A 27,408-nucleotide genomic window follows, 5' to 3' on the forward strand; every position below is an offset into this window, starting at 1 on the left:
CACAACAACTGATGATGTCATAAAATGCGCAATCGCAGAAAGGTTTAATAGAACTCTGAGATCAAGGATATATCGTTATTTATCAGCTGAAAACACTAATCGTTACATAGATAAGCTGAGTGACATTATAATAGGTTACAACAATTCATTTCATCGCACTATCAATACTACACCAGCTTCAGTAACTCCAGAAAATGAAACAGAAATTTTACTCAATATAAGAAAATCGCACAAGAAAATAAATTCAATCAGAGTCAAACCATTCAAAGTTGGTGATTTTGTAAGGATAACTCGTGCTAAAGGTATTTTCGAAAAGGGGGCCACAACAAATTGGTCTGAAGAAGTTTTTAAAATAATTAAAGTTAAAAAGACCCCTCAAGGATACATTTATCGATTGGAAGATTTAGATAGTGAAGCAATAACTTCAATTTTCTATCATTGGGAGCTACAACTCACAGAGAAGCCAGAAGTGTACAAGATTGAAAAAATATTGCGACAACGATTAAATCCAAGAACAAAAAGAAAAGAATATTTGGTTAAGTGGCTTGGTTATCCTGCCAAGTTTAATAGTTGGGTGGAAAATGTTGAACGAATCTAAAGAGTTTTTTATTGATGTTGTTTCAAACGCATCAATGGAAATTTTTCCTGAAAACACATTATCAAAATTTGTAAACAAACTACCACAAACAATACACCTTGACGGAGATTGGGTAGTTGGAGTCCATGAAATATTTTATCCAATAACTTATGATCGACCTAAGCTTACAGTGAAATTTTGTTTAATTTATGGAATTAAAGAAAGACAAATAAAAATGGCTGGAAAAAAATTATCCATAACATTTTACGAAGATACTGAAGTCAGTAGTATATTTGAAAAGTTCAACAATGAATTTGATAAGTTAGTTAAAAGTGATCAAGTTCATCCTAACCCAGATGTAAATATTTCAGCACCGAAAATTTCATTGAAAAATGGAAAGGTTGATGTACAAAAAGGTGAATCAACTTACGGTCCAATAATGCCTATGTTTTTAGATCGAGAGTTTGTTAGAAGGCTTGGTTTTACTTTTGATGACTATAAAAATAAATACATGGATGTTTTAGATGGAAATTACTTATTGTGTACTGCAAACAGTGTGCCAACTTTAGGTACTCGATCTCATTTACTTTTCATTTACACTGATATTATTCATGATCACTTTGTTGGTGATGGTAAATCACGTCTTCTCAAAGTAGTTCCACTAACTAAAGGAATCTATGATAATATTGGTTACATGTCAATAACTAAACCATTTTATTATCCTGTACGTATTCGAGATTTAACATGCATAAGTATCCTACTGGCTGATGAAAATGGTCAAGAAATAAAATTTACTGATGGTCGTACACATTTAAGTTTACATTTCAAAAAGAAAGAACTTGTATAAGAAGAGCAAGAATTTACAATAGAGAAATTTACAAATATGAGCAGAAAAGTTTACTGTGGATGTGATAGTGATTTTAGTAGTCATTATCGAACACAAGCAGGTCGTGGATTTGAAGACATTAATGTGTTTAGAGGACAACCTTATCAACGCGGTTATGGAATTGGAAGTATTTTCAAAAGATTTGGTATTCCTGTTTTAAAATTTTTCGGTAAAGAATTGTTGAAAACAGGAATGAATATTGGTCAAGATATACTTGATCAGAAAAATGTCAAACAATCACTGGTAAATAGAGGAAAAGAAGGTATAAGAACTGCTGCTAAAAGAGGATTAATGCAAATTAGTAACGAATTCGATCAAAGTGGTTCTGGTTTAAGCTTATCCAAAAAGAAAAGACGAAAAATAAAAAGAAGGAAAAGAAAGGTAACTGCTAAAAGTAAAAAAGCTAAATCAAATAAAAAAGTGCTTAGACGTAAAAAAGTTGGAAAAGGAAGGAAACGTAAAAGAAAACCGAAAGATATTTTCGCATAATGGAATATTTGCATTCATCATCAGTTCCTGTAAGCAAAACTGAACTACAGATTTTCCATGTTCCACCTACTCAAACTGCAATTGAATCATCATATGAAGTTGAATATAGACCAACTTCAAGTGTTGAAAGTGGGAAAAGTTTTGAAATACAAGTACAAGCATCAGATGATTTCACTGATTTGCAAGCTACAATGTTACATGTTTATGTTTCTGTAACTACTAGCGACGGTAAAGGTCTTGGAGATGTAAATAAAATTAAGCCCGTTAAAAACTTTGCAAATGCTCTTTTTGAACAAGTTGATCTATTCTTGGGTACTGTAAATACATCGCAAGCTCATAACATGTATCACTATCAAGCATGGTTTGAAGATGAATTATTTCGACATCCTAATCCTGCAGATAAAGGAAGAATGGAAGATGTAGATGAAGATACAATGAAAAAAAGTTCTTTCGATTTATACTATCGCCTTCATTTACCTCTTTGTGAACAAGATAAATTAATTATAAATGCAGTGCCGATGCTTTTCAGATTCACTAAAAGTGCTGATAATTTCCCTCTACTAAAATATGATGCTACAGATGCGGCTTCGTACTTGCTCAAAATTAACTATGTTAGTTTGCACATCAAAAGAGTAAAATTATTTCCAGATGCTGCTCTTAGCTTACTAAAAGGCCTTTCGATGAGTCCTGCAAAATACTTTGTAACAAGAAATGAAACGCGTTGTTTTGATATAGGTGCAAATATCAGTGTTGCAGCTATTGAAAATATTTTTACCGGAATGTTACCTAGGAGAATTATTATTGGTTTCGTTAATGATTTAGCTTTCGGAGGATCAATTTCTCATGATCCTTTCAAGTTTGAACATTTTTCCATCAATTATCTAGCTTTATATGTTGACGGTGTTATGATACCTAGCATACCCTATACTCCAAACTTTTCAGACGGCATTTACATGCGTGAATATGTTAATCTGTACCGATACTTGAATCAAGATGAAGGTCATCCTCAAATGAATATTACACATGCTGATTATGCAGATGGTAAAACTTTATTTGCCTTTGATTTAACTGCTGATGGATCAATAGGTGCTGAAAACGGTACTCTAAGCCTAATTAGAAGAGGTATTATAAGAATGCAAGTAAAGTTTTCGAAATCTTTAGTTAAACCCATCAAGGCTATAATTTTTGCTCAATTTGACAATTATATTGCTATTGACGCAAACAGAAATGTTAGCATTGACTATTAGTTATGTTAACTACACTTGATATAATAAAACTACTGTCAGCTAAAAAAGATTTCAATGGTGTGTTTCCTATCGACTGCTTGCCTGTGGCATGTAATATACCAATCTCTTTGATCGTGAATTTAGATCCTCACTATAAAGATGGAAGTCATTGGGTTGCTATTATAATCAACAAAAATAGACAAGGACACTATTTCGATTCATTTGGAAGACCTCCAACTGGAAATATATTGACATTTCTGGAAAGAAATGCTACCCGAGGTTATGTTTATAATAAAATTAAATATCAAGGAAACAGTTCAACAGCATGTGGTTATTTTTGCATCTTTTTTATTTTAATGTCAAAAAATTTATCATTGTTTTATAAATGTCTAAATAAATGCTCACATTTAGAAAATGAAGTTACAATTTTGATTTTGCTTAAAAAATTATTTTGTAGCGAAATGTCCAAACGCAAGACTTGAAACACCATCATCCAATAAATATCTTTTATCATCAAAAGGTGTCATTACAATTTTTTTATTTACAACCATATTTATAACATGTTGCTTCGATTGTAACCTTTTCTGCGTTTCAACAGGAACAATTTCTTGTCGTAGGCAATCCTCATATTGTTGAAATGTTATTTTTTTATCAACCGTTACTTTTTGTATGCCTTTAGCTCTCTTCTTCTCACCTTCACTGCTCTTGATCGCATAAAGTTTAGGTTTCAATGCAATAAACTCCTCAATTCTTTTTCCTCCCATTTCATCTTTGATGAAACCAATAGCTTTCTCATTGTCTTTGTTGTATAAAGGATGATTAGGATCGTAATTACTAAAATCCATAATGGCTGAAAATTTTTTCATTGTTGTAGTGATATCATTAGTTTTGATATTGTAAATTAAACTGTCCGTGTCGGTATATAAGAGTTCAACTTGATCACCAAGGTTTGCTTTAAAATGATCATAGTGAATCTCAAACATTTTCAACTTAGCCAATTCCAAGACCGAAAAACCAACAGTAACAGGTTTATCCATGTAGGCAGTGCTTCTTTTGAGTTGAAAAAGTATTTTATCTTCATCAATGATTGTAAAGCTTTCACATAGCTCCGATCGAAAACGTTTGAGTGCCAGCATTTCTTTGAAGATTAAATGTACAATTTTATGCTTTCGCTTATCTTCAATCGTTTTCCCATAGATTGCATTTACCATGAGTTTCCAAAAATCTCTATCGAAGCTGTTTGTTGCTGCTTGCCTCTGAGCCGTACAGAAATCAACGTAAGCCTTTAACCATGACTTTTCTCTGAACTTGAAGGCCTTATGAACATTTGTAACGATCAATCCTTTTGATATGTAGTATTTTAAAAGTCTATGATGAATAACATAATTTTTTCTAGGTAGGAATGTTGCAAGAAGTTTTTCACTTGATGATGGACATATTTTCTTCTCACGTAATCTTTGTAAGAGTTGCTTTTGATAATTACTATACATGTCTTCACTGACCTTCATTTTATGTGGAGCTAATGGATAATCATTATGAGCAGCATGTAAATGGTCAGGGTAAATCAAATCGACTTCAAAAATCATTCCTGTAGTTCCTTTGCACATTGATAATAATTTGTTGATATCTTTATTATTTAAATCGACCCATTCAAAATTATCATAAGGTAAAGGTTCTGACATGGCGTAGCCGTAAAGATTGTTGACATCCAAATAAACAATTTCATTTATACCAGGCTCAGATTTACAGTAACGTTTAGAAACAACTGTTAGTCCTCCTCTAAGTCCTTTTTCAGTTGTAAATAACATGTCAACATTTGTAAGTAAAGCAGCTCGTGCACCTGTGAAGCGTAATGCACTATTCATTGATAAACCAGGGACTGAGAAATTATGACATGGATCCAGTTTAAAATAGTCATGACTAACACGTCTAAAATTTTCGAAAACAGCTGCCAGTAGAATGACATCAACTTTTAAATAGATATCATGAAAATCACCAAGAGTCTCACAACCAAAGTCAGACCATATTTTCTGTAAATGATTATACATTTCATTACTAATATGCGAATCTTTTAGTGATGAATAGAATGAATCAATTGGTGGTAAAGATGTTTCATTAAATCTTTCGAATGAATCAATATATTCATAGGGTAACACAGCTTTTTTCATCAGCAAAGAAACATCTCCAGGAAATATTTGTTCAAGAAATTTTTCTTTGTAAGTAACTGGTACATTTTGAGCAAGTGCATCCAATGAAGAAGGGAGAAAGGCAAAACTATCGAGAAAAGCGAAATTTTTGAACATGAATGCAATGTATTTTTCCATTGTGTGAGGAATTATAAAAATATTGTCTGCAAGTTGTGCATTGAGTGCTTTGAATATTATGTGGGCATCAAAATTCTTTAAATTGTGAAAAAATATCGGCAATCTGGCAGGTATTCGTAACTTTAAATTGCAGCTATTATGAGCCGCACCGCGATATTCTCCAGTCAAATGGTTGTGATCTCTTACTTTGTCGTTGTGTAATGGTCGACAGCAAACATAACATATTGTTGCACTCAAAAATGCAAGCTCGTCATCGATTGTCATTCGTAATGGTTTACTTCTTCTGGTCAAATCAATATCCAGTTTCCTTTTTGTTTCAACAATACTAGAGAGAAATTTTTCTCCCATTCTATCTCCTCTGTCGAAATCTTTTTCAATTATTTTTCCTTCCCAATCTACTGCAACATATCCATAACTGCAAACTGGCAAAGTGCGAACATTATATTCATCTGCATTAGTAACTGAGAGGGTTTCAAAATCAGCATAAATCACATAAGGATGCATAATTTGGTTCTGGTATTTATTGAAGAACAGTTTTGATGAAAGATTATACTGATCTGGAAGAATTAATCTCTGCGGTGTGATTTCAGAGCAGTCAACTATATGCTTATCCAACTCCTCAGGACAGATGAATGCACTCAAACACCGGTAACAATGATAACGTGAATGCTTATTTTTAAAACTCGCCAATCTATCAAAATTCGAAATTTTATAATAATGACCATCATAGAGAAAAAGCATAACAGGCCTTGTATCATATTGATTTGACATTATTTTCAACGGTATGACACATTTTTCTTCCACGTCATATGTATAAATGTTGAGTTTCAAATTGTTTTTCTTTGCAAATCTTTCTGCTTGATATAAATCAACATCACCATCAGGTAGATCACTTGTATCATAGTTTGCAATATATTGAGTATAGTGCGATTTTCGTTGAGCATTCTTATTGCAAGGATGTAGATTTGCCATCACTGAGTAAATAAAACAGGAATTTTGCGTCTGAATGCTGATTAAACATTTTTTATTATACATTTCAGTCGGCAAAGAAAATCGAGAGCAACCACCACGATGAGGAACATATTTACCGATATTTATTTGAATATTTTTTATTTCATTCAATGTCCAGCCACTGCCTCTTTCAGTATGTTGCTCAACAAGTTCATTAATCTCTTCAAACGCTTTATTCAAAGTACTAAGAATATCATCTCCTTGAAGAACTGAATGCATTACCGAATGGAAAGATCGTCTTAATGTAACATCTGCATCAATCGGATGTGTCAATATGGCATCAATAATTAATTCAAATTTTAGACAGTTGTAATTTTCCAAATATTTTTTAATTATGGCAGACAAATTTTCAATGTTTGATAACTGCAAGCTTTGTACATCAATACAGTCAATACTATTGTTTTCATAAGTTACAAATTTATTGAATGCTGCAGCTTTTTGCTTATAATTTCCTGGATAATCGCCTAAATTGATTTCATCGATGACCATACGATTATCACACCAATCCAAATGAGACAAATAAGCATCCTCTCGCATGAAACCTCTTCGGCAATTTTCGCAGCGATGGTTTGCTTTCGTATACTTCCTCCTTGTTTTCATCTTATTAGCAGTGAAATCTGCTTCTATTTGCTCTTGATTATCTGCATCTGGTTCTTTACGTTTTTGACCTTTATTCTGCGTATTATCTTCATGAGTGCAATCAGATGTACATGGCTGATCAATTGAATGTACCTCTGGCTTCGTACAGTTATGGAAAAGATACTGCTCAGCAAAATATGTCGTGAATGTACAATTTGAACACCTGTATTGAACTGGCGCAATTTCAGATTGACATCTGTGTTCCAGAAACCTTCTTGTAGATGATGTAGTGAACGAGCAATACTGACATTCGAAATTCCACTCGTCATCAACAGTCTCCCAATCTTTATCAGCGTAAGAAGGCGCAGGCTCACAATTGTGTCCGCTCATGTAATCAGGATTGTAGGATTTAAAATAGCATTTGTTGCAAGTTAATAATGTGGGATTCTTTGTTGGTTCCAAACTGCTTTGTTTAGAATAACATACATGAGAAAGCCAGGCCTCAATATTTGGTTCGATGAATGCACATTTTTCACACTGCAAAGATAATTTTTCAGTAAAGTCATCATCATTCCATTGCTCCATGGCTGGACATTTATGTATGTCAAGATCACCTTTATTTTCTGCAATGTAGTCACAGAAAACACAGCAATATAAAGGATTTACAAAACTTGTAGGTGCTTGTGTAAGATCTGTTCTTGGTGACGGAATTGTGACTTCAGCATCGTACTCAGGACACGAATGTTCAAAAAGTTCTTCAAGTGTGTGACTTGAAAAGGGACAATAAGAACATAAGAATAGCTATAAGTAGAGAAAAATAAGAAGGATTAGATTTTCACGAATAAATAATGATGCAATGTGTTATTATCATTTCAATATCATTTTATTTTTGATAGTTCATAGTTACAATTCGCAAAATGTCTTTGAGTTTCAGCAATTTTTCGATATTTCGTATACATAGAGTAAACAGATTTGTATTCAGTTTCAGAAGTAATTGATTGCTTAGAAATTTCATTAGCTTTTTTATTAATCTTGTTAATCCTAGCATAAGCTTTCCTTGATTGTCTTAATCTAGTTATATTTTTACCAAAATCACCATCAGGTTTACTCTTAATATCATTCAATCTCCTTTTGCGTCTAAGAGCAGCTTTTTGATTCCTAGTAAGAATGTATTTTGGAACAGGCAGATCAAGAGGTTCCAATAAAATGTCAAAAATTGACATTGGAAATGATCTTGGATCATTCAGTTCCAAAGAGGAATCTAATGGTATAATTTTAACCTAAATGTGAACAAAAATAAAATTATTGTAATGATAATAACGCATTGCCAATGAACATTTCAAAATTAAGTTGGAAGAATGAAAGAAAAGATTAAACTTACATCATTATCCATTTTGATTTAATCTAACCAAATCTTTCAACAAAATCAAGAATAAAATGAATTGGCTGTGAATGGAATAGATGGTATACAAATTCAACAAATCTTTTCAGAGAGTTTATGAAATTCAAAACTAACTCTTAATTGTGATTTGAGTGAACTGACACTTTTCCGATCTTTTTTCTCCATTTTATACTTTTCCACGAGGGAGTCAAGCATACACAAAAAACCTAGCTGAACGATGATTGGTCAATCGAAATCAATAAACAGTATTGCCAATGCATTCTTAGCTAATTAACGTATAAGTGAAAACCATAGTATAGAATAGAAACAAAATGTCCATTGGTCTCCAATAAAAACCAGATGTTTTATTGCATATTACTTTAAAATGCATTTGAAATATTTACTGTTAAGGCATTTCCACTTGTTTCGATTGATTTATGACTTAACGTTATGTTGAATGCATTAACTGTATAATACAGTGATGATAATAGTGCATTCTCACTTGTGTGGGTGTTGTTTTCAACTTTTAACTTTTTGAACTTTTGCGCATGTCCGAAAAGTTGGTCAAAATTTTCAAAGTTTTTTTGGGTCACTTGTCCAATTGTTTCACTTAATCCCTCTGACCCAATTTCGTTACCCTTACAGCCCACCAAAATGCAAAGGTATTTTATTAAAAGTGAGACCAGGGATGATGTACCTTATTGTGTCATCATTCCCGAACAATTTTTCACCGTGGAGCACGAACCACCACAACCTCCGTCTCCAATTATACCACCACCTTCGTCTCCACTTCCACCTCCACCATCGTCTCCACTTCCACCTTCGTCTCCTCTTCCACCTTCGTCTCCTCTTCCACCTTCATCGCCTACTTTTGTTTATCGCTATCCCAAGTTTTTAAATCGAGAGTCATCGCCATCATCATCATCATCAATTCACTCTTTCGAGTCGACCGGTGAATCGGAATCGGACTCCGAAAATGTTCCTCCACCACCTCCACCTCCACCACGACCACGACCACGACCAAAACCAAAACCAGCGATTTCTGCTTATTGCAAACGCAAATTGCGAGGACGATGTTTGCGTTTTGAGGCTCTGCGAAAGCGAGCCTCAAAACCAGGGAAAATGTAAGTAGAATTGTTTATTTATTGAATATAAAAATCTGATCCCTCAAATTTTTGAACCTAAAAGTTAGGTTAAGTTAGGTTAGGGTAGGTTAGATTAGATTTATGCCTTCCATTTTATAAAAAATCTTTAGAATCCTTTTAGTTTGACCACAATCTTTACGCAAAAATTTCATGTTTTGACTTTATATACTGTGTAGATTTTTCCTCGGCCAAAGTATGCCAACAACTTTTAATTATTTCAATTAGTAGGTTAGGTTAGACTAGGTTAGGTTTAAAATCGAAAACATTTGAAAGATTCTCAATGAAAAAAATCCATCGTCAGAATAAGAAATACAAAAGTTGAAATCTTTAGATTAGGTTAGGTTCGGTTAGGTTAGATTAAAATCAAAATCATTGACAAGACTCAAATTCTTAATGCTAACTAATGTCAGAATAAGACATCAAAAAGTTAGGTTAGGTTTGGTTAGATTAGGTTAGGTCTAGCCGTAGCTAGAGTATGGCTGAAAACTTTTTGGTTAGATTAGGTTAAAATCAATAAACATGCAAGATAATCTAATGGTTCTTGAAAAACTATAATACAGGAATTCAGAATACAGGAATCTAAAAGTTAGGTTAGGTTTGGTTAGGTTAAAAATCAGTAAGCATTCAAAAGAATTTAGCTTTTCATGAAAAACAATCGTCAGAATAGGTAATTCAAAAGTTAGGTTAGGTTTGGTTAGGTTAGATTAAAATCGGAACATTTAAATGACTCAAATTCTCAATGAAAAAACTAATTTCAGAATAAGAAATAGAAAAGTTAGGTTAGGTTTGGTTAGATTAGGTTAGGTCCAGCCGTAGTGAGAGTATGGCTGGAAATTTTATTAATTGTAGGCATCAGATTTTTAGTAATATTTAACAAAAACTAATCAAAGTTTTCTCTTTTTTAGATTGAAATCCAATAGCCTTGATAAGGAAATTAAGAGGGCCACGAAATTTTTGGCTTACGAATGCGACGGCTACATCAGAGTAGCCGATCGCCGAACATTGTTGAATTTAATTTCAACTCTATGCTCATTGAGCAAATAATGAATTTTAAATTGAAAAATAAAGTTTCAAATCTGACAACATGAATAATACAATGCTATGACTTTTTTTGTAGAATCTTGAATGGTTTATTATTCAAAATATTATAACTTATAATGAAAATCTAATGTTTGGTTGAAGAATGATGATTGTGAGTGATTCCATTCTCGAAATATTGAGGTTCAAAGTTTTAAGTTAATGGCCAAAATTAAGAGAACTGTTGATAAATTGAAAAAAGTATTCAGTCCATGATGGGTCTAACAATTTTTATCGACAAATAATAAGTTTCAGCTTTCTAACTTTATGGTCACTGAATGTGGAAGGTTTAACTGCAAATTGAACTTGATCTGTTTTACAGAAACAGAAAATTTCATTTATTCAAATAAGTGCATTTCCTAGTTGACCATCAAAAGATACATCAGTAAAATGAGTTTCATGAAAAAATCTGGTTTTATTATTGAAATAAAGGCGATTGAAGCTTTAACTTCGACCTCAATTTTATCGAAAACTGGCGACTCAAACAAATTTTCAATAGCACTGATAGACTCAGTTTTATACCCCTAAAAACTCACTAAGTCCCAACTCTTAACGGTGAAATCAAAGTTTTTGGACATTGTCCTTTATAATAAAATCTTATGTTTGGTCAAAGAATGATGATTGTAAGTGATGGGTTCTCAAAATATTGATGCTCAAATTTTTCAAGTCAATGGCCAAAATTAAGAGAACTGTTGATAAATTGAAAAAAGTATTCAGTCCATGATGGGTACCAACAATTTTTATCGACAAATAATAAGTTTCAGCTTTCTAACTTTTATGGTCACTGAATGTGGAAGGTTTAACTGAAAATTGAACTTGATCTGTTTTACAGAAAACAGAAATTTTATTTCTCAAAATGAGTGCATTTTCTGGTTGTCCAACAAAATTTACATCAGATAAATGAGTTTCATGAAAAAATCTTTATTTTTGAAAGTTTACTCCAACTGTCAACAGTTCCTTTGTTTTTTACTAATAGCTTTCACTAATTGGTAGTGAAAATAAAATATAATTGGGAAGCTATTAGTAAAATCAAAGGAACTGTTGACAAATTGCGATAAACATCCGGTCGTAAGTTGACTGAAAAGTTTTTGTTAAAGGTTAATGGGATCAAACTCCAATTTTTCTTTTGTTTAATTTACGAGTTTGATCCCATTAACCTTTGCATATTTGAAATATTGGCTATCTCTAGCCCACTAATCATTACGGCTAACTCTAGCCCACTAATCATTACGGCTATCTCTAGCCCACTTCATTGTCTTTCCTCTTCTCTTTCTTTTCATTGTCTTTCCTCTTCTCTTTCTTTTTTAGTCTCTTTCTTTTTTCTCTTTCTTTTTATTCTCTTTCTTTTCTTCTTCCTCTCTTTCTCCTCTTTCTTCTCTTTCTCCTTCTCTTTCTTTTTATTTCTCTCTTTCTTTTTTCTCTTTCTTTTTCTCTTTCTCCCTTAATTGGTGTGCCAGAGTAGTGGGCCAAAGTGGGCTGCTTCTATACTATTCATTGTTTACCATCTCTCGAGTTCACCCAAAACCATTCGATTTATAAGTCAAAGTGGATTAATAATATGCTTAGGAATCCTTTTACTGGTTCATTTAAAGAGACATTTTGTTTCATTTTCATTACCGAAACTTCAGTCCAAATGATTGCTTTAATCCAGTTCAATGTGAATGTTGAAATGTGAAAAAGTGATTATTTATGATCATTGATTCGATTAAAAATAACCCAATTTTTCTTCTTACATTCAATTAACTCGACAAGATGAACACAGAAACAGGCAAGTGAAAGTAAAAATTCCATGTAATATTACCTGTATTACATGAAAGACATGAACAGGTGCAAATTGGTTGCTAAGATACAATTTTTCATTACGAGAAGAAAATGAAAGAAAAAATGAAACGAAAGGCGAATTCGGAAAACTCTGAAATGATTAAAAAGAAAATAAATTAAAGAGTTAATATTGTAAAGAAAACAGAAATGATGCAAATAAATATGAAATAAAATAGAAACTTGTTGAAGTGAAAAATAGGTGAAACTGGGATCTGCTTATTTGCCTGCAATTTCATATTGTTTATGCGATTCTTGACTAAAAAGCAAATTATTGATTTTATTTCATTGCGATAACAGCATGAAAACAAGACGAACCCAAAATGGGAACAAACAAAAAACTAAGTAAAAAGCATTTGATTATCATGGAGTTAATTCACATGAAAAATAATGGGGAATCTAATTTGATACCAATAAGGGAACAATTGATTGAACTTTTAAGAGGTCACCAAAATGATAACAACAACCATTTGACCTGACCTTTGATGAACTTTGTTGTTGTTGAAATATTAAGTGAGTCAGGTCACCAATCAATAGACATACTCCAAGTCTAACAGTATTCACTTGATGAAAGGCATAAAATAATGTGTAATATTAGACTGGGATTGGATCAAGAGTAACTTTTCATTTGCTTTTTCCTTCTGTTTAACCATTTTTAAACATTTTTCATCTTATTAACTCGGAGTGAAATGTATTAATGCCAATCAAATGGGAATCCATTTCAAGAGCAATAATCAAGATGATCGTTTAGACAGTGATGAAGATGGTAAAGAATCGGGATAAAAATAGACGGAAAAATGAGTTGATTGCTGGAAATGTTTTGATATTACTTTAACATCTCAATGTCTTTATTTTATCACTTTTTTCATCTTATTTCAAACTGATCATTTCTACATGATGTGATATTGGTTCAGTTGATAGAATGATCATTATTTTGAGTTTTTTGAGTTCTTGAGTAACTAGACGTTGCTTTGTGTTTTACTCTTCTTGGTATATTAAGGTTTTTTTATTTTCATTCCCTTCATTTGTTTATTATCTCATTTATTGCCTGTTTTATATCTTGTCAGTGAGTTGGATAGGTAAAAAGGTTTCACTTTTTTCATTTAAACTGTAATATTACTTGATTATTTGAGTTTAGATGAATAGTTTGAGAACGTAATAATATAAAAACTTTTGCTTTTCTTGATATTAACTGTCGAGTGAAGATTAAAGCTTCTTGAAAGTGCAGTGAATGAATAATAAGATGAATTTTGGTATTTTTTCAGTTTTTTATTTCCATTCTTTCAATTCCACGTTCTTTGCAGTAAATTTTGAGGTCAATCTGGGTTTTAGTTTTAAAATTGAATCGATGCAAAAAGTTTGACGAGAGAGCAAAATTCAGCTTCTCTCAATTCCAAGGTTCATGAATTTGAATTGTTAATGTTCATTTAATGGCTTGGGCTATTATTAGAGACACCTGAGATTATTCATGATTGAATAATGCTGTTTGAAAAGTGTAACTTGAATTGAAACTTCAAAGTCAAGGGCTATGATTCCAATAGCAGAATAATCTGCTCTTGAATCAAAACTAAAGGTTCAAAAAGTAAGAAGAGAAAGCTATCAAAATTCATGTCCGTTGAAATCTCAAGAAGAGTCGTCTATCAATAAGTATTTCAAATCAAAATAATGTTTATTTTCATCATGTTCCTGCTGAAAATAATGTAAAAGTCAAAATTCTGAGTAAACCTTAAATCTCTAGAGTTTTTGATAAACTTCAAGTTAACCCAAGCATTCGCCAAGTCTCCTAGTATTCAGTATTTTAACCATTTTCATTCAATTCGTTTCAACATAGAACTACTTTACTAATGAAAGTATCCAAAGAACTAATAGAATAAAATTTTCTTAAAACTCGAGTGTTTTCAAAGTATTCCAAGAAAAATGGTAAAATATTCAATGAATATCATAATATAAAAAGTGAAACTTGAAAAGTGACTTCCATAAACTCGATAATATTTCATTTTCTTTCTGTTCTGATATTTGTAAATTGAATCGAAACTCAGGCTAACTGGAAAAGACCGCATTTGTTAAGTTTGGTTAAGCAAACATTTGCGTTACAATAAAAGTGATTCGCCATGTTTACCGAATCAAAATATAAAAGGTTAATGGTTATAGATGTGTTCAACAAAACGAATCATTATAACCATAAACAACAACGATATTAACGATGATCATCAAAGTGTGGCTTTTGGTGTTACTGAAGAAATAATATGATGAAGAAAGCCATCAGTATTGCCATTTAAATTATAAATGATTCAGTAATGATACTTAAGGGAAAACCTATTTCGAGAATCAACATTATTCAGCCTTATGGTTAGTCGACTGATGGAAACAATGGGTTTCATGGTGGATCAACAGCGAGAAATGATGCAAATTTGCAAATTCAGAAATAAATGAAACAAAAATGTAACTAAAAAGTCAATTGTTATGAAGCGAAAGTTGTGTTTACTAAATATTGATCGGTTAGTTCACAATGAAGTTAACAAAACAAGCGTTTTTCTACATTTTGCTCAACTTATTCACCTTAAAATTTATGTTTAGACGATTATATTACAATACTTTACGCTTGTACTTTTTGGTTTCTTTTGAAGTCGAGTATTTAGTCCATTATGATCACTGGTTCTTAATGTGAGAACACAATTTTCGAGTAAATAGAGAATGTAAGTTATTAAGTGCAAGTTCAGTAAAATCGTTAAGGTTAAGGAAATTGAGGTTACTATCTAAGAGTCTCCGGTTTCAAACTTGCTTGCATTCACTAAACAATTAAAAGTCCTGATGATAGCTGGATCAGTTTATATGAGTTGATGGAACTGTTCTCATCAAATAACAAACTTGATCAATGCAAAACTTTTATGTGCAAAATGTTCATCAGCTTTATATTCAAACAATTTCTGAGATTCAAGCAGAGGTTCATACAAATGTACTAAGAAAACTAACAGAAAAGGCTAATAGGACTTCGTATTATGAAGTTGCTGGTCAACGTAACAGATCGAGCGAAAATTAACCCTGGATTTATCTTTCTACACCCTGGATAATTTAATGATTCTCGATTCGTTTCAAAGCTAGTTTTAAATTGACAGAATTGACGAAACAAACTGATGATGTTAGTTGTTTGAAGAAACGAAAACCTTCGAAACGAGCATCATTTACCATTTGTATTACATTTTCACAAAGATCTTTAAATGCAGACAAATTGCAGGACAATCATTAGAGTCTTTCACCTTTTCAAACAGTGGCTTATACCTTATATGCATATTGTAGCTGGTTTACGATTTTAACAATCATTTAGTTCGAAAAATGACAACAAATACATTGAAAATTTATTCTGAAACATTTTCATTCCAATTATTACATTGTTTTTCTTCCACTACATTGTATTACAATGACAATTTTACAACGAAATGATCGATTCTCTCTCATTGCAGTTTGATTAATCAAGAAGCTAATGACGAATGTGGTTTGTACCTCGAAGAGCGAATATAGTTGTTGAAATATTTTCTTGGATTGACACATTTAAGCTAATAACCAACCTTTTAATCTTGAACTGTTAGAGAACGAGAAAAACATATTGAATTGAATGTTTACTGTTAGTCATTCAATGTTACTTTCATCAAATACTAAACTATTAATAAAATGCGAAACGAAAAAGTAATTCAGAGTTTTTTTGCTCAAATTTCATTGACAATCGGACAAAACCCATTAAACTCGTAGATTAATTTATACTAACACATATCAAATGACATAACATTTTGGAACAGAAAAATTGATCCAAACTAGCATTGATTTCAGTCAAACATAATAATAATAAACAAGTGACAAATTAATTAGAACGCAATATTAAAATCGAAATGTCTGTTCGTTTTCATCAATAAGAATGTACATTTAATGTGATAATTAGTAAACAACAAAATCTTGTTCGTTATTATTTATTAATTTTGACCAACAAGGATTTTTGATCCATCGAAAACAAGGTAACTCATGAACATCTATAAACAATAACCTGTTGATAATAACATTTTGATTTGTCATGAATGATCAGTGAATAAAGAAGAGACACAGAATCAGGCAAACAGTTTGATTATTATTCTGGATCGATAAATCTTTTCCTTCCTTCCTTCAACTGAATCCATCAACTCATTCCCTATTCTATTCTTCCCCATCCAATCTTGATCATCACACCTACACATCTAGCCTTACCCTTGACCTGACCTAGAATTTTCGGTTACCAACAGACACCCACACAAAATTCAACAGTAAAAGGTGATATGCATGAGTTCCAGAGAAATTCAAGGTTTACCATCTTCAATCCATTGTTCCTCCTCCAACAGTTCTGTACATATTCATCTTTCTAACTTATCTGTCTATTTGAAGAATCGTTCATAATACAAAAAGCGATGATAAAGATGATTATTCTTACCCTAATCGTTCTTGATGAAGATGAAAATAAAGATGAAAATATGATGAAGGTAAAAAGTTGATGTGAAAGGTAAGAAATTTATTAACATTTATCTTTAAAGGACTGGGATGGACAGAATATCAAAAGGTCTGGGAATGAGTGGAAATCATTATTCTCATGATGATTGCATTCAGAACCATGGCGTGGGCATTTCATTTATTTATCTTCTTCTACTTCAATCCTTACAACCTTCATCTTTACCAGTATCATTATTTACAATCCAACATTGGACGGCTCAAGTTAACATACACATTCATCACAACTAACCAAAAAATCAAAAGATAATTAGTTTAACATTGGAAACAGTTCAATCGAATTGTCATGAATTGGAATTATCTTTAACAGAATTCAAATTTAAAATCAAATCACTACACTGATCATTAAATTAACTAGTTTGATGCTTTAAATGGATATTGATTGCAAATACAGTTTCTTTATTCGACTTTTATTTACATTGAGTTTGATCTTTTCTCGTTAATGTCCAACTCAACAAGTTTACATTTTATTATAAATGTTTTCAACATTGCTTTTTGACAAATTATTGAAGTTGATTGGCTCCATCTTATTAAATTATTGGGAAATAATAAACATCATGTTAACATTAATCACAATAAATATGATCATGTTGAAGTTGCAGCCTACACTTTTTGCTTGCCATCAGCAAAAAGCCATTTTCATCTTTCAATCTTTTTCCTTCCCACAAGACATTTATTCATCTTCATCGTTTCCATTATCAAAATCAATCATTATTATTATTATTTCCAATAAATTGGATTCTCATTTCTTTCTTACCCTTGTAACAATTTCTCAGAATTCATGGTTATTTGCTTTGAAACATAAATGTGTCACTTGATTCCTACCAATGCTTTTCATAAGCTAATGTACACATTGCATTTGACTTGCCCAACTTAACCTTTATGCCACTTGTTTTGTTGACATTTTTTATCGATTCAAATTTAGATTGTTGTTGATTGTTGTCACAATTTTTATATCAATTTTATTGTTTGAATCAAACCTTTCATTTTTGTGGTTTAATGTCAAGTGAAATGAAAATCTTTAGACATTTTGGCAACTTGCAGCTTGAAAATATGAATTAATGTAAGTGTATCAAGTTGAGGATGAAGATGAAGGCAAGTGATATTGACTGGGTAAATATTTCTCTTCAATTCCTCAGATTCTGTTATGCTTACTTTCCTTTGCGATAACTTGACTTGAGTTTGACAAAAAGTACTGTTCTGTCATGATTTGGGAGATAGAAGCAAAGTAATGATGAAAACCACATAACAATCAATTCTTGACCAAAATATTCACAGACGCATAAGTTGAAGAGATGTCAATAATGAAACTTAATTTGGATACAAAACAAATTATGTCTGGTTGTTGTGAATGCCATTAAAGTCTTCATCAACAGGTAAATCGTTATTTGTTATCAGTTTCACTTTTGGATTGATGATTCACTGCTCAACGATGCATCTGTATTGCATATTGTATTGTATGGATTTAATGTTTATGGTCATTTACAATCGGCTTTCATTTTTTTGATCGTTTAAATTATTTCAATGTGTTAATCTTGTCTTTTTCCAATATTTTGCAGTTGCTTTAACAATTTTCAATTCCATTATTAATCATTTTATTGGCAGCTAAATGTTACTGCCGGGATAATAATGATTTATAAATCGATTCACTACTATTTACAATAAGTTGTTTATCCATTAACTTTTTGCTGTTAAATTGTACTTTTCCTAGTGGCAATTTCAACTGTGGTTAAGATGGCTATCAAATGATTACCGGATCTTCAGTAATGGTTAAAATTTTACCCAACTTAACATCATAGCAATTAATGGCGATTGTTTCTTTTAACATTTAATCAATTATTAACTGAATGGAAAGCCAATTCAAGTATTTAAGTTGCCAACCAAAGTGAATCTCATTATTTCATATTTTGTAGTTAACTGCCTTCATTCAAACTGTGATTGTTTCAACTGTTGTTACTACAAAGCTTTACATTTACCTTTTTCATTTTATAATGGACAAAATGTTTCAACTTTTAATCGTTTCATTATTTTTTATTGTAAGTACAACAAATGGATTATCTTTACCTCCAGGTAAGCTTTATTAACCATTTGACCGATTGAGGTTAAAAGAAGATTAAATTATGAGAAATTGTTTTTTCAATTAACCAGGAAATGTGGATTCAGTGGACACAACAAACTCTAGTTTGGGTGAAATTGCGGAAACTTTGGATGCCTTTGAAAAGATGTCCAATGACACAAATTTCAACGTAAGTGACTCAGTTGAGGATGTAATTGAATCTGATAAAATAGACAAAGAAAAAGACGAGAAAATTGAGGATAAAATAGCTTCTGAACCATTGATAAACAACAAAGAAGACGCTAATTCAACATCAACAACACCAAAGACGGTAACACCTTCAACACCAGCATCAACAACAACAAAACCAACAGCAACAACACCAGCATCATCATCAACGACGACATTAGCTACAGTCACTACATCTAAACCGTTGAACTCTTCATCTGCATCAATATCAACTGGACTCACTTATAATGATACTGTTCTAGAAACTGCATTTGATAGCAATGGTACAATGGTTAATGAAATGTAAGCATATTCAATATAAAATTGAACAAAATGAAAACTCTGTTTGAAGTTATAGTTTTGATTACATGAGATCTTATTCTTGATTCTCTTCTATTTCATGAGATTTGGTTAATGTCATGTATTCGATTAATAATTAACATGATTTGTTTTTTTCACAGAATGTCTTCAATGGATAGCATTCTGCATGAACTGAGCTCTAATTCAAGTGAATCATCTAACAATGATTTGGACAGTCCTTCACTGACATCTGGAGAATTCAATAATTGTGAGTCGATAAATTAAAAACTGACCCGAAATTAATTAATTTAAATTATTATTTGAACAGATTTCGAGGAGTTACGGGTTCTTGATGGATTGGAAGCCCTTTTCGAATCTGATTAAGATTAGTTTGAATTCCGATTTCAACAACAACCTGATGATTGGCAACAAACTGAAGATGAAATATTTCTTGCTTTAAACTTCCTGCCTGCTCGGAATCGTCTCGATTTGTTTTTTGTCTGTAATTTTTGCAATAAAAGAGCTAAAAGAATGAGATAAATTATGTTTTTTCACAATAAACTCTGTTAACAACAATAAAAATTGATCTAAACAAGTAAAAGATGATAATTTGAGTTTAAAATCTGTTAACAGTTAATTACTGCTCTATTGATGCTGGGTCCAAAATTCAAAGAACTCAACGTGTTCCATGATTATTGCGACAAAGATTCTCAGCAAGAAATAAATGTTGAATACGTTTGATTTTTTTTATTCTTGAATGAAATCATTTTGTTTTCAAATCTTGCGCTGCAACCAGTATCGAGTCCAAGACTCAATCCCATTTCTGATTCCCACTGTCTGATGATGAAATGAGAAGGATCCGGTTCAACGTGAACTTATTTAATAGTAGACTCAATATAGTTTTTCATCGATTTAATCACAGCTTTAACAAATCACGCTTTAAAATGACTGTGTCAAGTGTCGTTGCAAGTGAAAGTGCTACTCAACAAATCAAAACACCTTTGAAAGAATTATCTCCCAGTCCTGAGTTTATCGAACATCGGTTGAAGCTATGGGATAAGTTTAAATCTATTTATTTGGCCGAGTTGGCTACCAAAGAACCTAAATTGATTAAAATCTCCTGTATTGACAAAGATGGAAATTTAAAAACTTTAGAGGGACTTGAAAGCTGGAAGACAACTCCGATTGATGTTGCCAAAAAAGTTGGATCCAAATCATGGGTTGAAAGCATAATCATTTCAAAAGTTAATGGAAAGTTGTGGGATCTTGAAAGACCATTAGAGGAAGATTGTTCAATTGAGTTAATCAAATTTGATGATGACACAGGTATGCATTTTTATTTGTCTTTGCTCTTTACGTCAATATACTAAATATAACCAATTTTATCTTTTCTATGTTGCCCTTAGGTAAGGCTGTCTTCTGGCATTCAACTGCCCATGTTTTGGGAGAAGCCCTGGAAAGATTATATGGAAGTCACCTTTGTTATGGTCCTCCAATTGAAAATGGTTTCTATTATGATATGTACATGATTCATAAATCGTGTAATCAATGTGGAGAATCTGGTGACGCGGAAGGAAAACCTACTGATGATAATCTAGCGACTGTTTCATTACATCATTTTCCTCAGATTGAAAATCTAATGAAAACTATTTGTAATGAGAAGCAACCTTTTGAGAGACTCGAATTGACCAAAGAACAGCTGCTTGAAATGTTCAATTACAACCAATTTAAAGTAAGGATCTTGAATGAAAAAGTCAAGGAAGACCGGACCACTGTTTACCGATGTGGCTCCCTAATTGATCTATGTCTAGGTCCTCATATCAAACATACTGGACTGATAAAAGCATTGAAAGTCACCAAAGTTAGTTTTTTTGACAATTTAATATTATCTGTACAAATATAATTATTGTAGGATTAATTCATAATGGTATTATTTTCTAGTCATCTGCTACTCATTGGGAGGGTGATGTATCTCGTGAGCAGCTCCAAAGAGTTTATGGAATCTCTTTTCCTGATACCAAACAAATGAAAGAATGGGAAAGATTTCAAGAAGAGGCAGCAAAACGTGATCATCGGAAAATTGGTGTAGCCCAAGATTTGTTCTTTTTCCATGAATTCAGTCGCGGATCTGCATTTTTCACCCCATATGGTGCATATATTTATAACAATTTGATTGAATTTATTAGAGTAAGTTTTGGTGTTATATGAATTAATCTATTTTTTAACTTTTATTAATTTTCACTGTCTTTTCAAATTACAGAAAGAATATCGCATGAGAGGCTTCAAAGAAGTTATATCGCCAAATATTTACAATACCAAACTATGGGAAACATCGGGCCATTGGCAACATTATAAAGATAATATGTTTGTTTTTGACCTTGATGAAGAAAAATATGCCCTAAAACCAATGAATTGTCCTGGACATTGTCTTATTTTCGATTCACGCACTCGCTCATGGAAAGATTTACCCATAAAATTCGCAGACTTTGGTGTTCTCCATCGAAATGAAGTCTCTGGAGCTCTCTCAGGATTGACTCGGGTTAGAAGGTTCCAACAAGATGATGCCCATATTTTCTGTTCCTATTCACAAGTAAGTTCTTCCTATCATTTTATCTTTACGATCTATTCTTCTTTTCTAACTAATGTTCATCTTTTTTTATTAAAAGATTGAAAAAGAAATTCTGGAATGTCTACAATTCATGCAAGACGTTTATTCAACCCTTGGATTCACTTTTGATATGGTTTTATCCACCCGTCCTGATTCTTACATTGGTGAACTTTCTATCTGGAATAATGCAGAAGAATCTTTGAAAAATGCTTTGAATGCCAGTGGAAATAAATGGGGTCTAAATCCCGGTGATGGAGCCTTTTACGGACCAAAAATTGATATAACCGTAAAAGATGCCCTCAAAAGACCTTTCCAATGTGCTACAATCCAATTAGATTTTCAGCTACCAATAAGATTCAATCTTAGTTATATTGGACCCGATGGGGAAAAACACAAACCAGTAATCATCCACAGGGCTATTTTCGGTTCAGTTGAAAGATTTATAGCAATTTTGACCGAAAACTTTGCTGGAAAATGGCCTTTCTGGTTATCACCAAAACAAGCAATTCTCATTCCGGTAGCTGAACCATTTGTTGAATATGCTGAATCAGTTCGCTCGAAACTCTATTTAGCTGGTTTTGAAGCAGAAATCGAAGCTGATCCAGGGCTCAGTCTAAACAAAAAAGTTCGTAACGCCCAGCTTGATAAATTCAATTTTATCTTGGTTGTTGGTGAAAAGGAAAAAGAAAACGATTCAGTGAATGTGCGAACTCGAGATAATGTGGTTAGAGGTGAATTTAAAGTAGACGATTTGATTGAGAAATTCAAACGTTTCAAGGAGCAAAGATTATTGAAAGCTGAAGATGAGTTTTAAAAGCTCTGAGAATAATAAGTATCTTGATTTATCTAAATTAAATTAATTGCAGCATTTTACTGTCAAGCTATTCCGTTGCTCTACCTTTGTTTTAATTAATGCACATTGAAAAGGTTCAATTTAAAATGAAATCATTCAATGTCAGAATAAATACTGAATGAACCAAAAAACTTGTCGAATTAATTTATTTTTTATTCTCTAACTCAGGAATTGTTTCTTTCCAACATGAATTAACTAAATGCTTATAATCTCATTAACGAATTTTTCTTAAAACATATAGTTTCTATGGTTACTCGAAACTAAACAAACAATTCACTCAAATTTTCAATAGTAACTCAATGATGTAGTTTTAACCATTTGCTCAGCATTTATTCAGTAAATCAAAATAATGTCAGGAAGAAAATCTTTTCTTGATGAGTTACTTGCTGAAGAACCTTCACCCCGTCTAGATTCAGCTAAAAAAGGTAAATCTGTGCGTTTCATCGACAATGATGATAGGTCGCAATCAATCAGTGTGCCTACCAGGAATAATGAAGGTTTATCACGACCCATTGTAAATCAAAGTGAATCCCAGAAGCAGGATTTTTCCGTTAATTCATCTGCTGGAACAAGTGGATCAAAATCTCGTCGCTCAGATTGGCTAGGACTATTGGAAGATAATGATGAAGATTTGGTATCAAGAGTGTCTTCAGCAACCAGTAGACAGCTCAATCAGCTACCGTCAACCTCGAAACCATCAACATCAGTACCATCTTCAGATATCAAAGGACAATCAGAGGATACTTCATGGTTGGATACTGGATTAGCTGAAAGGAGATTTAAAGATCGACCAAACACAGAGCCTCAACAGTTAACTAAGCAAGTAGATAATAGTTGGCTCGATATTAAAAAGCAAGTCACAGAAAGCAAGAAAGCACCAGAAAGCTCACCAGTTGGATTAGAAATAAACGAATCTGAATTTTCTGATGGAAAAGATGAAGCTGTTATCATGCAACCGGGTTCATTATTGAAAATAGATCCATCTCAACTAACAATTGCATATGCAACTAGTCAGAAAGATATTCTGATACTTCAGGCAAAGGTTAATAGTTGAAGATCTTAAGTAGAAAAATTTAAAATTAATGAGAATCTGTATTCAATATTAGGTTGCTATTTTGAATATGGAGAAGGAGCATCTTACTGAAACAATCAATCAATTGAAGGATAATCACCGATCAGAAATCAGTGTATTGAAGACATTAAACGAGTAAGTATTTAAAAGTCTTGCATTGAAAACATTTAAATGTGAAATCTAAACTAATCTTGAATATCCAGTAAAATAAATTTTGTTGAATTCAGTGTTAAAATTAAATGAAATTTTTCCAAAAACTGGCATTTTCTTTGAATATTAATCTTATGAAAAGTTGCTCAAAATGTTGTCTCTAATGCTTTTCGAAAATATTTCATAGATTTTCAGCATTGAATTCAACCAAACTTGTTTGTACAAACAAAATTGTATTTTCCTTTCACAGGCAACAACTTACAATGACAATAGATGTTTATAAAAGACAAGAGGAAATGTAAGTCTTTAGATCTGATTTTAATTATCTTGGGTTGAATAATTCAATCATTTGTATTCTAGGTTAAAAGAGGAAAGAGATAGGCGTATGGATGAATTAAAAAATCAACTGGAAACAAGTGAACGCGATAGAGAGGAATTAAGGAGTCGTTATAATGAAAAGGTTGAAATCATTGAAAAGGAGTGTAAGGAAGAAGTTGAAAGATTGAAAGAGATGCATAAATCGCTGATTAAAAGGTTGACCGAGCAACATGAAATTGACTTGGATCGCTTAAGACGGATTAAGGGGCAAGAGATTGAATCTGTTCATACACTACATGAACAAAGTAATTCGCTTGAGTCATTAGTGAATAAGTGGATAGCTAATGCTGATCGAATGGAATCTTTGTATAAATCATTGGTCACCAAAGAGGACGAATTAATTAAAGGTAAAATCGATTCATTGGAAGCTAAAGATCGACAATTTAATGTAATTGAAGAAAATTGGACAACATTGAGGCGTTCTGTAGAACGAGAAAGAGAAGCAAACGAAGAAGCAAAAGATAAATTGATGAAGCTGATTGAAGAGCAAAGAAAGTTGATTGTCAATGAACAGCATCAATTAAACAATGAGAGACGAACTTTTGACGAAGAAAAACAGCGTTTCGAGAAGGACAAACGCCAGTGGGAAGAAGAGGTGGCTCAAATTAGAGATAAATTAACTCGTGAAAGTAATGAAATATCGCGAGAAAATGAAAGATTGGCTGAGAAATCTATTGATTTGGAAAAAAGGGAGTCTTCTTTGGTAATAAGTCAATTGGAATGGAAAAATGAAATGACCAGAGAGAAGGACAATTTGGCAAGATTAACTGGAGAAGCAAATGAAGAGAGGAAAAAATTAGCCAAGGAAAGATCTAAAGCTCAGGAAATGTATCTTAACTTACAGTCGGAACAACAAAAACTAGAAAATAAAAAAATATTGTTTGATGGTGAAAAAGAGAAACTGAAACAATTGGCTGAACTGATTGCACAAAATGCAAATGAATTGGAAAACGCTGGATCTATTTCATTGAAAGAAAAAGAAGAAGGTTTAAGAGCCTTTGAAATGGCTAAAAAGATCAGCGATGAAGTTAATTCAAAAGAAGCCAAAATGGAGAGAAGAGCTGAACAATTAATTAAAGAGGCAGTGCGAATTGAAGTTGAAAGTAAACGAATCAGACAGGAATGGAAAATGCTACAAGAAACTAAGCATTCAATCGTTTGTAATCTTTGTGGTAACGGATTGACTAGAGGTGAGTTTAGAAACTTTACTATCCATATTTCAGTTTACTTCTGTAAATATTCAAATCAACTAATTTCTATCTTTCCAGTTAAATTTAAAGCAAGAGAGATACCATTGGTTCCAAGTTTAAATAATGATGAAGCCTATTATATTAACCAGGAAGATGACGAGATTGATGATCGGATGATTCTCATGTGGCAAGTTTCTGCACAACAAGATGCTGCTTCATTGGCCGAAGAGACTGATTTTGTGCGTAGATTAAAAGGGGATAGTAGTTGATTTGGCTGTAATAATTACTAATACATTTTTAATAATACATATACAAAATGTACTTCGGCGAAACATTTATTTCAACAAATTTATTATAGCATTCTGCAATTGATTATTCTCGGTCTTCATCCTTTTTGATTTGTTGTCAATCGATTCATCAGTGACGACGATTTTTCTGATCTTATCATCAATATGATCTCGTTTCAATTTAAGGATATCAGCTATTTTAACGGATGCAATTAACTTTTTAGCCTCGTCTCGGTTCATCGTAAGTTGATTGGACTTTCTTTTTGCAAGATCATCAATTTCTTTTTCGATTAATTTATTCATACAAGAAATGAGATTACCTCGAACATCCTCCTCAGCATGCAACTGGAAACTCAAATTTAATTTTGTATTGGGCTCTTTAATCGTCAGTTTAGAAACATCGCAGAAGTTATCTTCGGAAGTCCACTTGATACTTAAATGATTTTTTTTGCTGTTTAACGAGAAAAAAGAATTAGAATAAATGAGGTTGAACATACTTGAACAATTATTTCGTACTCACTCTGCTTTCGTGTTGCCATTAGCAACAGCACGAAGAATTTTTTCAGCTATTTCAAAATCTCTTGCTGTTACTTGAGAATCAACAGACAGACGAGGCAAAAAAGTTAATATCAGCTGTTGGTGAGAGGTCATATCACATTTATCAATGATGAATGCAAAAATATCACTTGAATCGGAAACAACTCCATTGTCAATGTGGGTTAAGCCACATTTGATATAAGTCAGCAATATGGTTAGAAACGGATTAATAGATTGATCTTCCTTAATCAATCTATTCATAGACTTTTTTATACACCTAATTGTTGATTGTCGCACTTGTTCTTCATTATCAAGCAGCAAACGCGATAGGATATTAATTGATTCTCCGTCAACAGCATTTTTATCCAAATAGTTAGAGTATATTTTACTCAAACAAAGCAACTTAAATTGCTTGTTAGAAAATAAATTACGAGAAAGAACAGCCATCTGATTGTTTTCCAATGTTGATTGATCTTTTAACACAATTTTCTTTGATTTAAACTGAGTGTTGGTATCATTGCTTCTTTTAGGAATTTTCTTACCAATTTTCAATTTGGTCTTTTGGAAATCTTTATTCTTCTTCTTCATGATTAATTAATTTAACTTTTAAAATTAACACTGAATTACAAATGTATTTTAGACTTTAAAAAAATGTGGAAATTAAACTGAAAAAAATAAAAACATAAACAGTTTTTCCGGTTCCCGTCAG

The 27,408-nt window shown here is 32.2% G+C and overlaps 5 protein-coding genes across 5 annotated transcripts; 4 read left to right on the forward strand and 1 right to left on the reverse strand.

Moving 5' to 3' along the window:
* The first annotated feature begins 1,460 nt into the window (after positions 1 to 1,460).
* Positions 1,461 to 3,199, forward strand: LOC149094302 (uncharacterized protein F54H12.2-like). Its single transcript, XM_089267449.1, has 2 exons — positions 1,461 to 1,782; positions 1,977 to 3,199. The coding sequence occupies exons 1-2, from the start codon at positions 1,461 to 1,463 to the stop codon at positions 3,197 to 3,199; spliced, it is 1,545 nt and encodes a 514-aa protein (XP_089123575.1).
* A 15,746-nt stretch (positions 3,200 to 18,945) lies between these two features.
* Positions 18,946 to 20,225, forward strand: LOC107368110 (uncharacterized). Its single transcript, XM_015935893.3, has 4 exons — positions 18,946 to 19,110; positions 19,189 to 19,627; positions 19,786 to 19,892; positions 19,953 to 20,225. The coding sequence occupies exons 1-4, from the start codon at positions 19,032 to 19,034 to the stop codon at positions 20,006 to 20,008; spliced, it is 681 nt and encodes a 226-aa protein (XP_015791379.1). The 5' UTR covers positions 18,946 to 19,031; the 3' UTR covers positions 20,009 to 20,225.
* A 292-nt stretch (positions 20,226 to 20,517) lies between these two features.
* ThrRS (threonine--tRNA ligase) lies at positions 20,518 to 23,216 on the forward strand. Its single transcript, XM_015935890.3, has 5 exons — positions 20,518 to 20,950; positions 21,031 to 21,485; positions 21,566 to 21,811; positions 21,885 to 22,214; positions 22,291 to 23,216. The coding sequence occupies exons 1-5, from the start codon at positions 20,569 to 20,571 to the stop codon at positions 23,044 to 23,046; spliced, it is 2,169 nt and encodes a 722-aa protein (XP_015791376.2). The 5' UTR covers positions 20,518 to 20,568; the 3' UTR covers positions 23,047 to 23,216.
* Positions 23,216 to 26,196, forward strand: LOC107368108 (uncharacterized). The gene is made up of 5 exons (XM_015935891.3): positions 23,216 to 24,127; positions 24,192 to 24,292; positions 24,558 to 24,605; positions 24,668 to 25,875; positions 25,954 to 26,196. The coding sequence occupies exons 1-5, from the start codon at positions 23,435 to 23,437 to the stop codon at positions 26,142 to 26,144; spliced, it is 2,241 nt and encodes a 746-aa protein (XP_015791377.1). The 5' UTR covers positions 23,216 to 23,434; the 3' UTR covers positions 26,145 to 26,196.
* LOC107368109 (testis-expressed protein 10) lies at positions 26,145 to 27,342 on the reverse strand. Its single transcript, XM_015935892.3, has 2 exons — positions 26,683 to 27,342; positions 26,145 to 26,613 (listed from the first exon to the last, which is right to left on the reverse strand). Exons 1-2 carry the CDS (start codon positions 27,285 to 27,287, stop codon positions 26,211 to 26,213), a joined length of 1,008 nt encoding a protein of 335 aa, XP_015791378.1. The 5' UTR covers positions 27,288 to 27,342; the 3' UTR covers positions 26,145 to 26,210.
* Positions 27,343 to 27,408: the final 66 nt, after the last annotated feature.

The sequence above is a fragment of the Tetranychus urticae genome, chromosome 2, assembly GCF_039701765.1.
Source record: "Tetranychus urticae isolate SD_2017Ah chromosome 2, NJAU_TeUrti_SD_1.0, whole genome shotgun sequence".
Classification (NCBI taxonomy): Eukaryota; Metazoa; Arthropoda; class Arachnida; order Trombidiformes; family Tetranychidae; genus Tetranychus; species Tetranychus urticae.

Coding starts and splice junctions, on each gene's coding strand:
- LOC149094302 (XM_089267449.1), top strand. CDS start 1,461: ATGAGCAGAAAAGTTTACTGTGGATGTGATAGTGATTTTAGTAGTCAT. Junction 1,783..1,976: donor TAGTAACGAATTCGATCAAA/GTGGTTCTGGTT, acceptor ATTCATCATCAG/TTCCTGTAAGCAAAACTGAA.
- LOC107368110 (XM_015935893.3), top strand. CDS start 19,032: ATGGACAAAATGTTTCAACTTTTAATCGTTTCATTATTTTTTATTGTA. Junction 19,111..19,188: donor TGGATTATCTTTACCTCCAG/GTAAGCTTTATT, acceptor TCAATTAACCAG/GAAATGTGGATTCAGTGGAC. Junction 19,628..19,785: donor GGTACAATGGTTAATGAAAT/GTAAGCATATTC, acceptor TTTTTTTCACAG/AATGTCTTCAATGGATAGCA.
- ThrRS (XM_015935890.3), top strand. CDS start 20,569: ATGACTGTGTCAAGTGTCGTTGCAAGTGAAAGTGCTACTCAACAAATC. Junction 21,486..21,565: donor AAGCATTGAAAGTCACCAAA/GTTAGTTTTTTT, acceptor ATTATTTTCTAG/TCATCTGCTACTCATTGGGA. Junction 21,812..21,884: donor ATTTGATTGAATTTATTAGA/GTAAGTTTTGGT, acceptor TTCAAATTACAG/AAAGAATATCGCATGAGAGG.
- LOC107368108 (XM_015935891.3), top strand. CDS start 23,435: ATGTCAGGAAGAAAATCTTTTCTTGATGAGTTACTTGCTGAAGAACCT. Junction 24,128..24,191: donor TTCTGATACTTCAGGCAAAG/GTTAATAGTTGA, acceptor ATTCAATATTAG/GTTGCTATTTTGAATATGGA. Junction 24,293..24,557: donor GTATTGAAGACATTAAACGA/GTAAGTATTTAA, acceptor TTCCTTTCACAG/GCAACAACTTACAATGACAA.
- LOC107368109 (XM_015935892.3), bottom strand. CDS start 27,287: ATGAAGAAGAAGAATAAAGATTTCCAAAAGACCAAATTGAAAATTGGT. Junction 26,614..26,682: donor AATGGCAACACGAAAGCAGA/GTGAGTACGAAA, acceptor CTCGTTAAACAG/CAAAAAAAATCATTTAAGTA.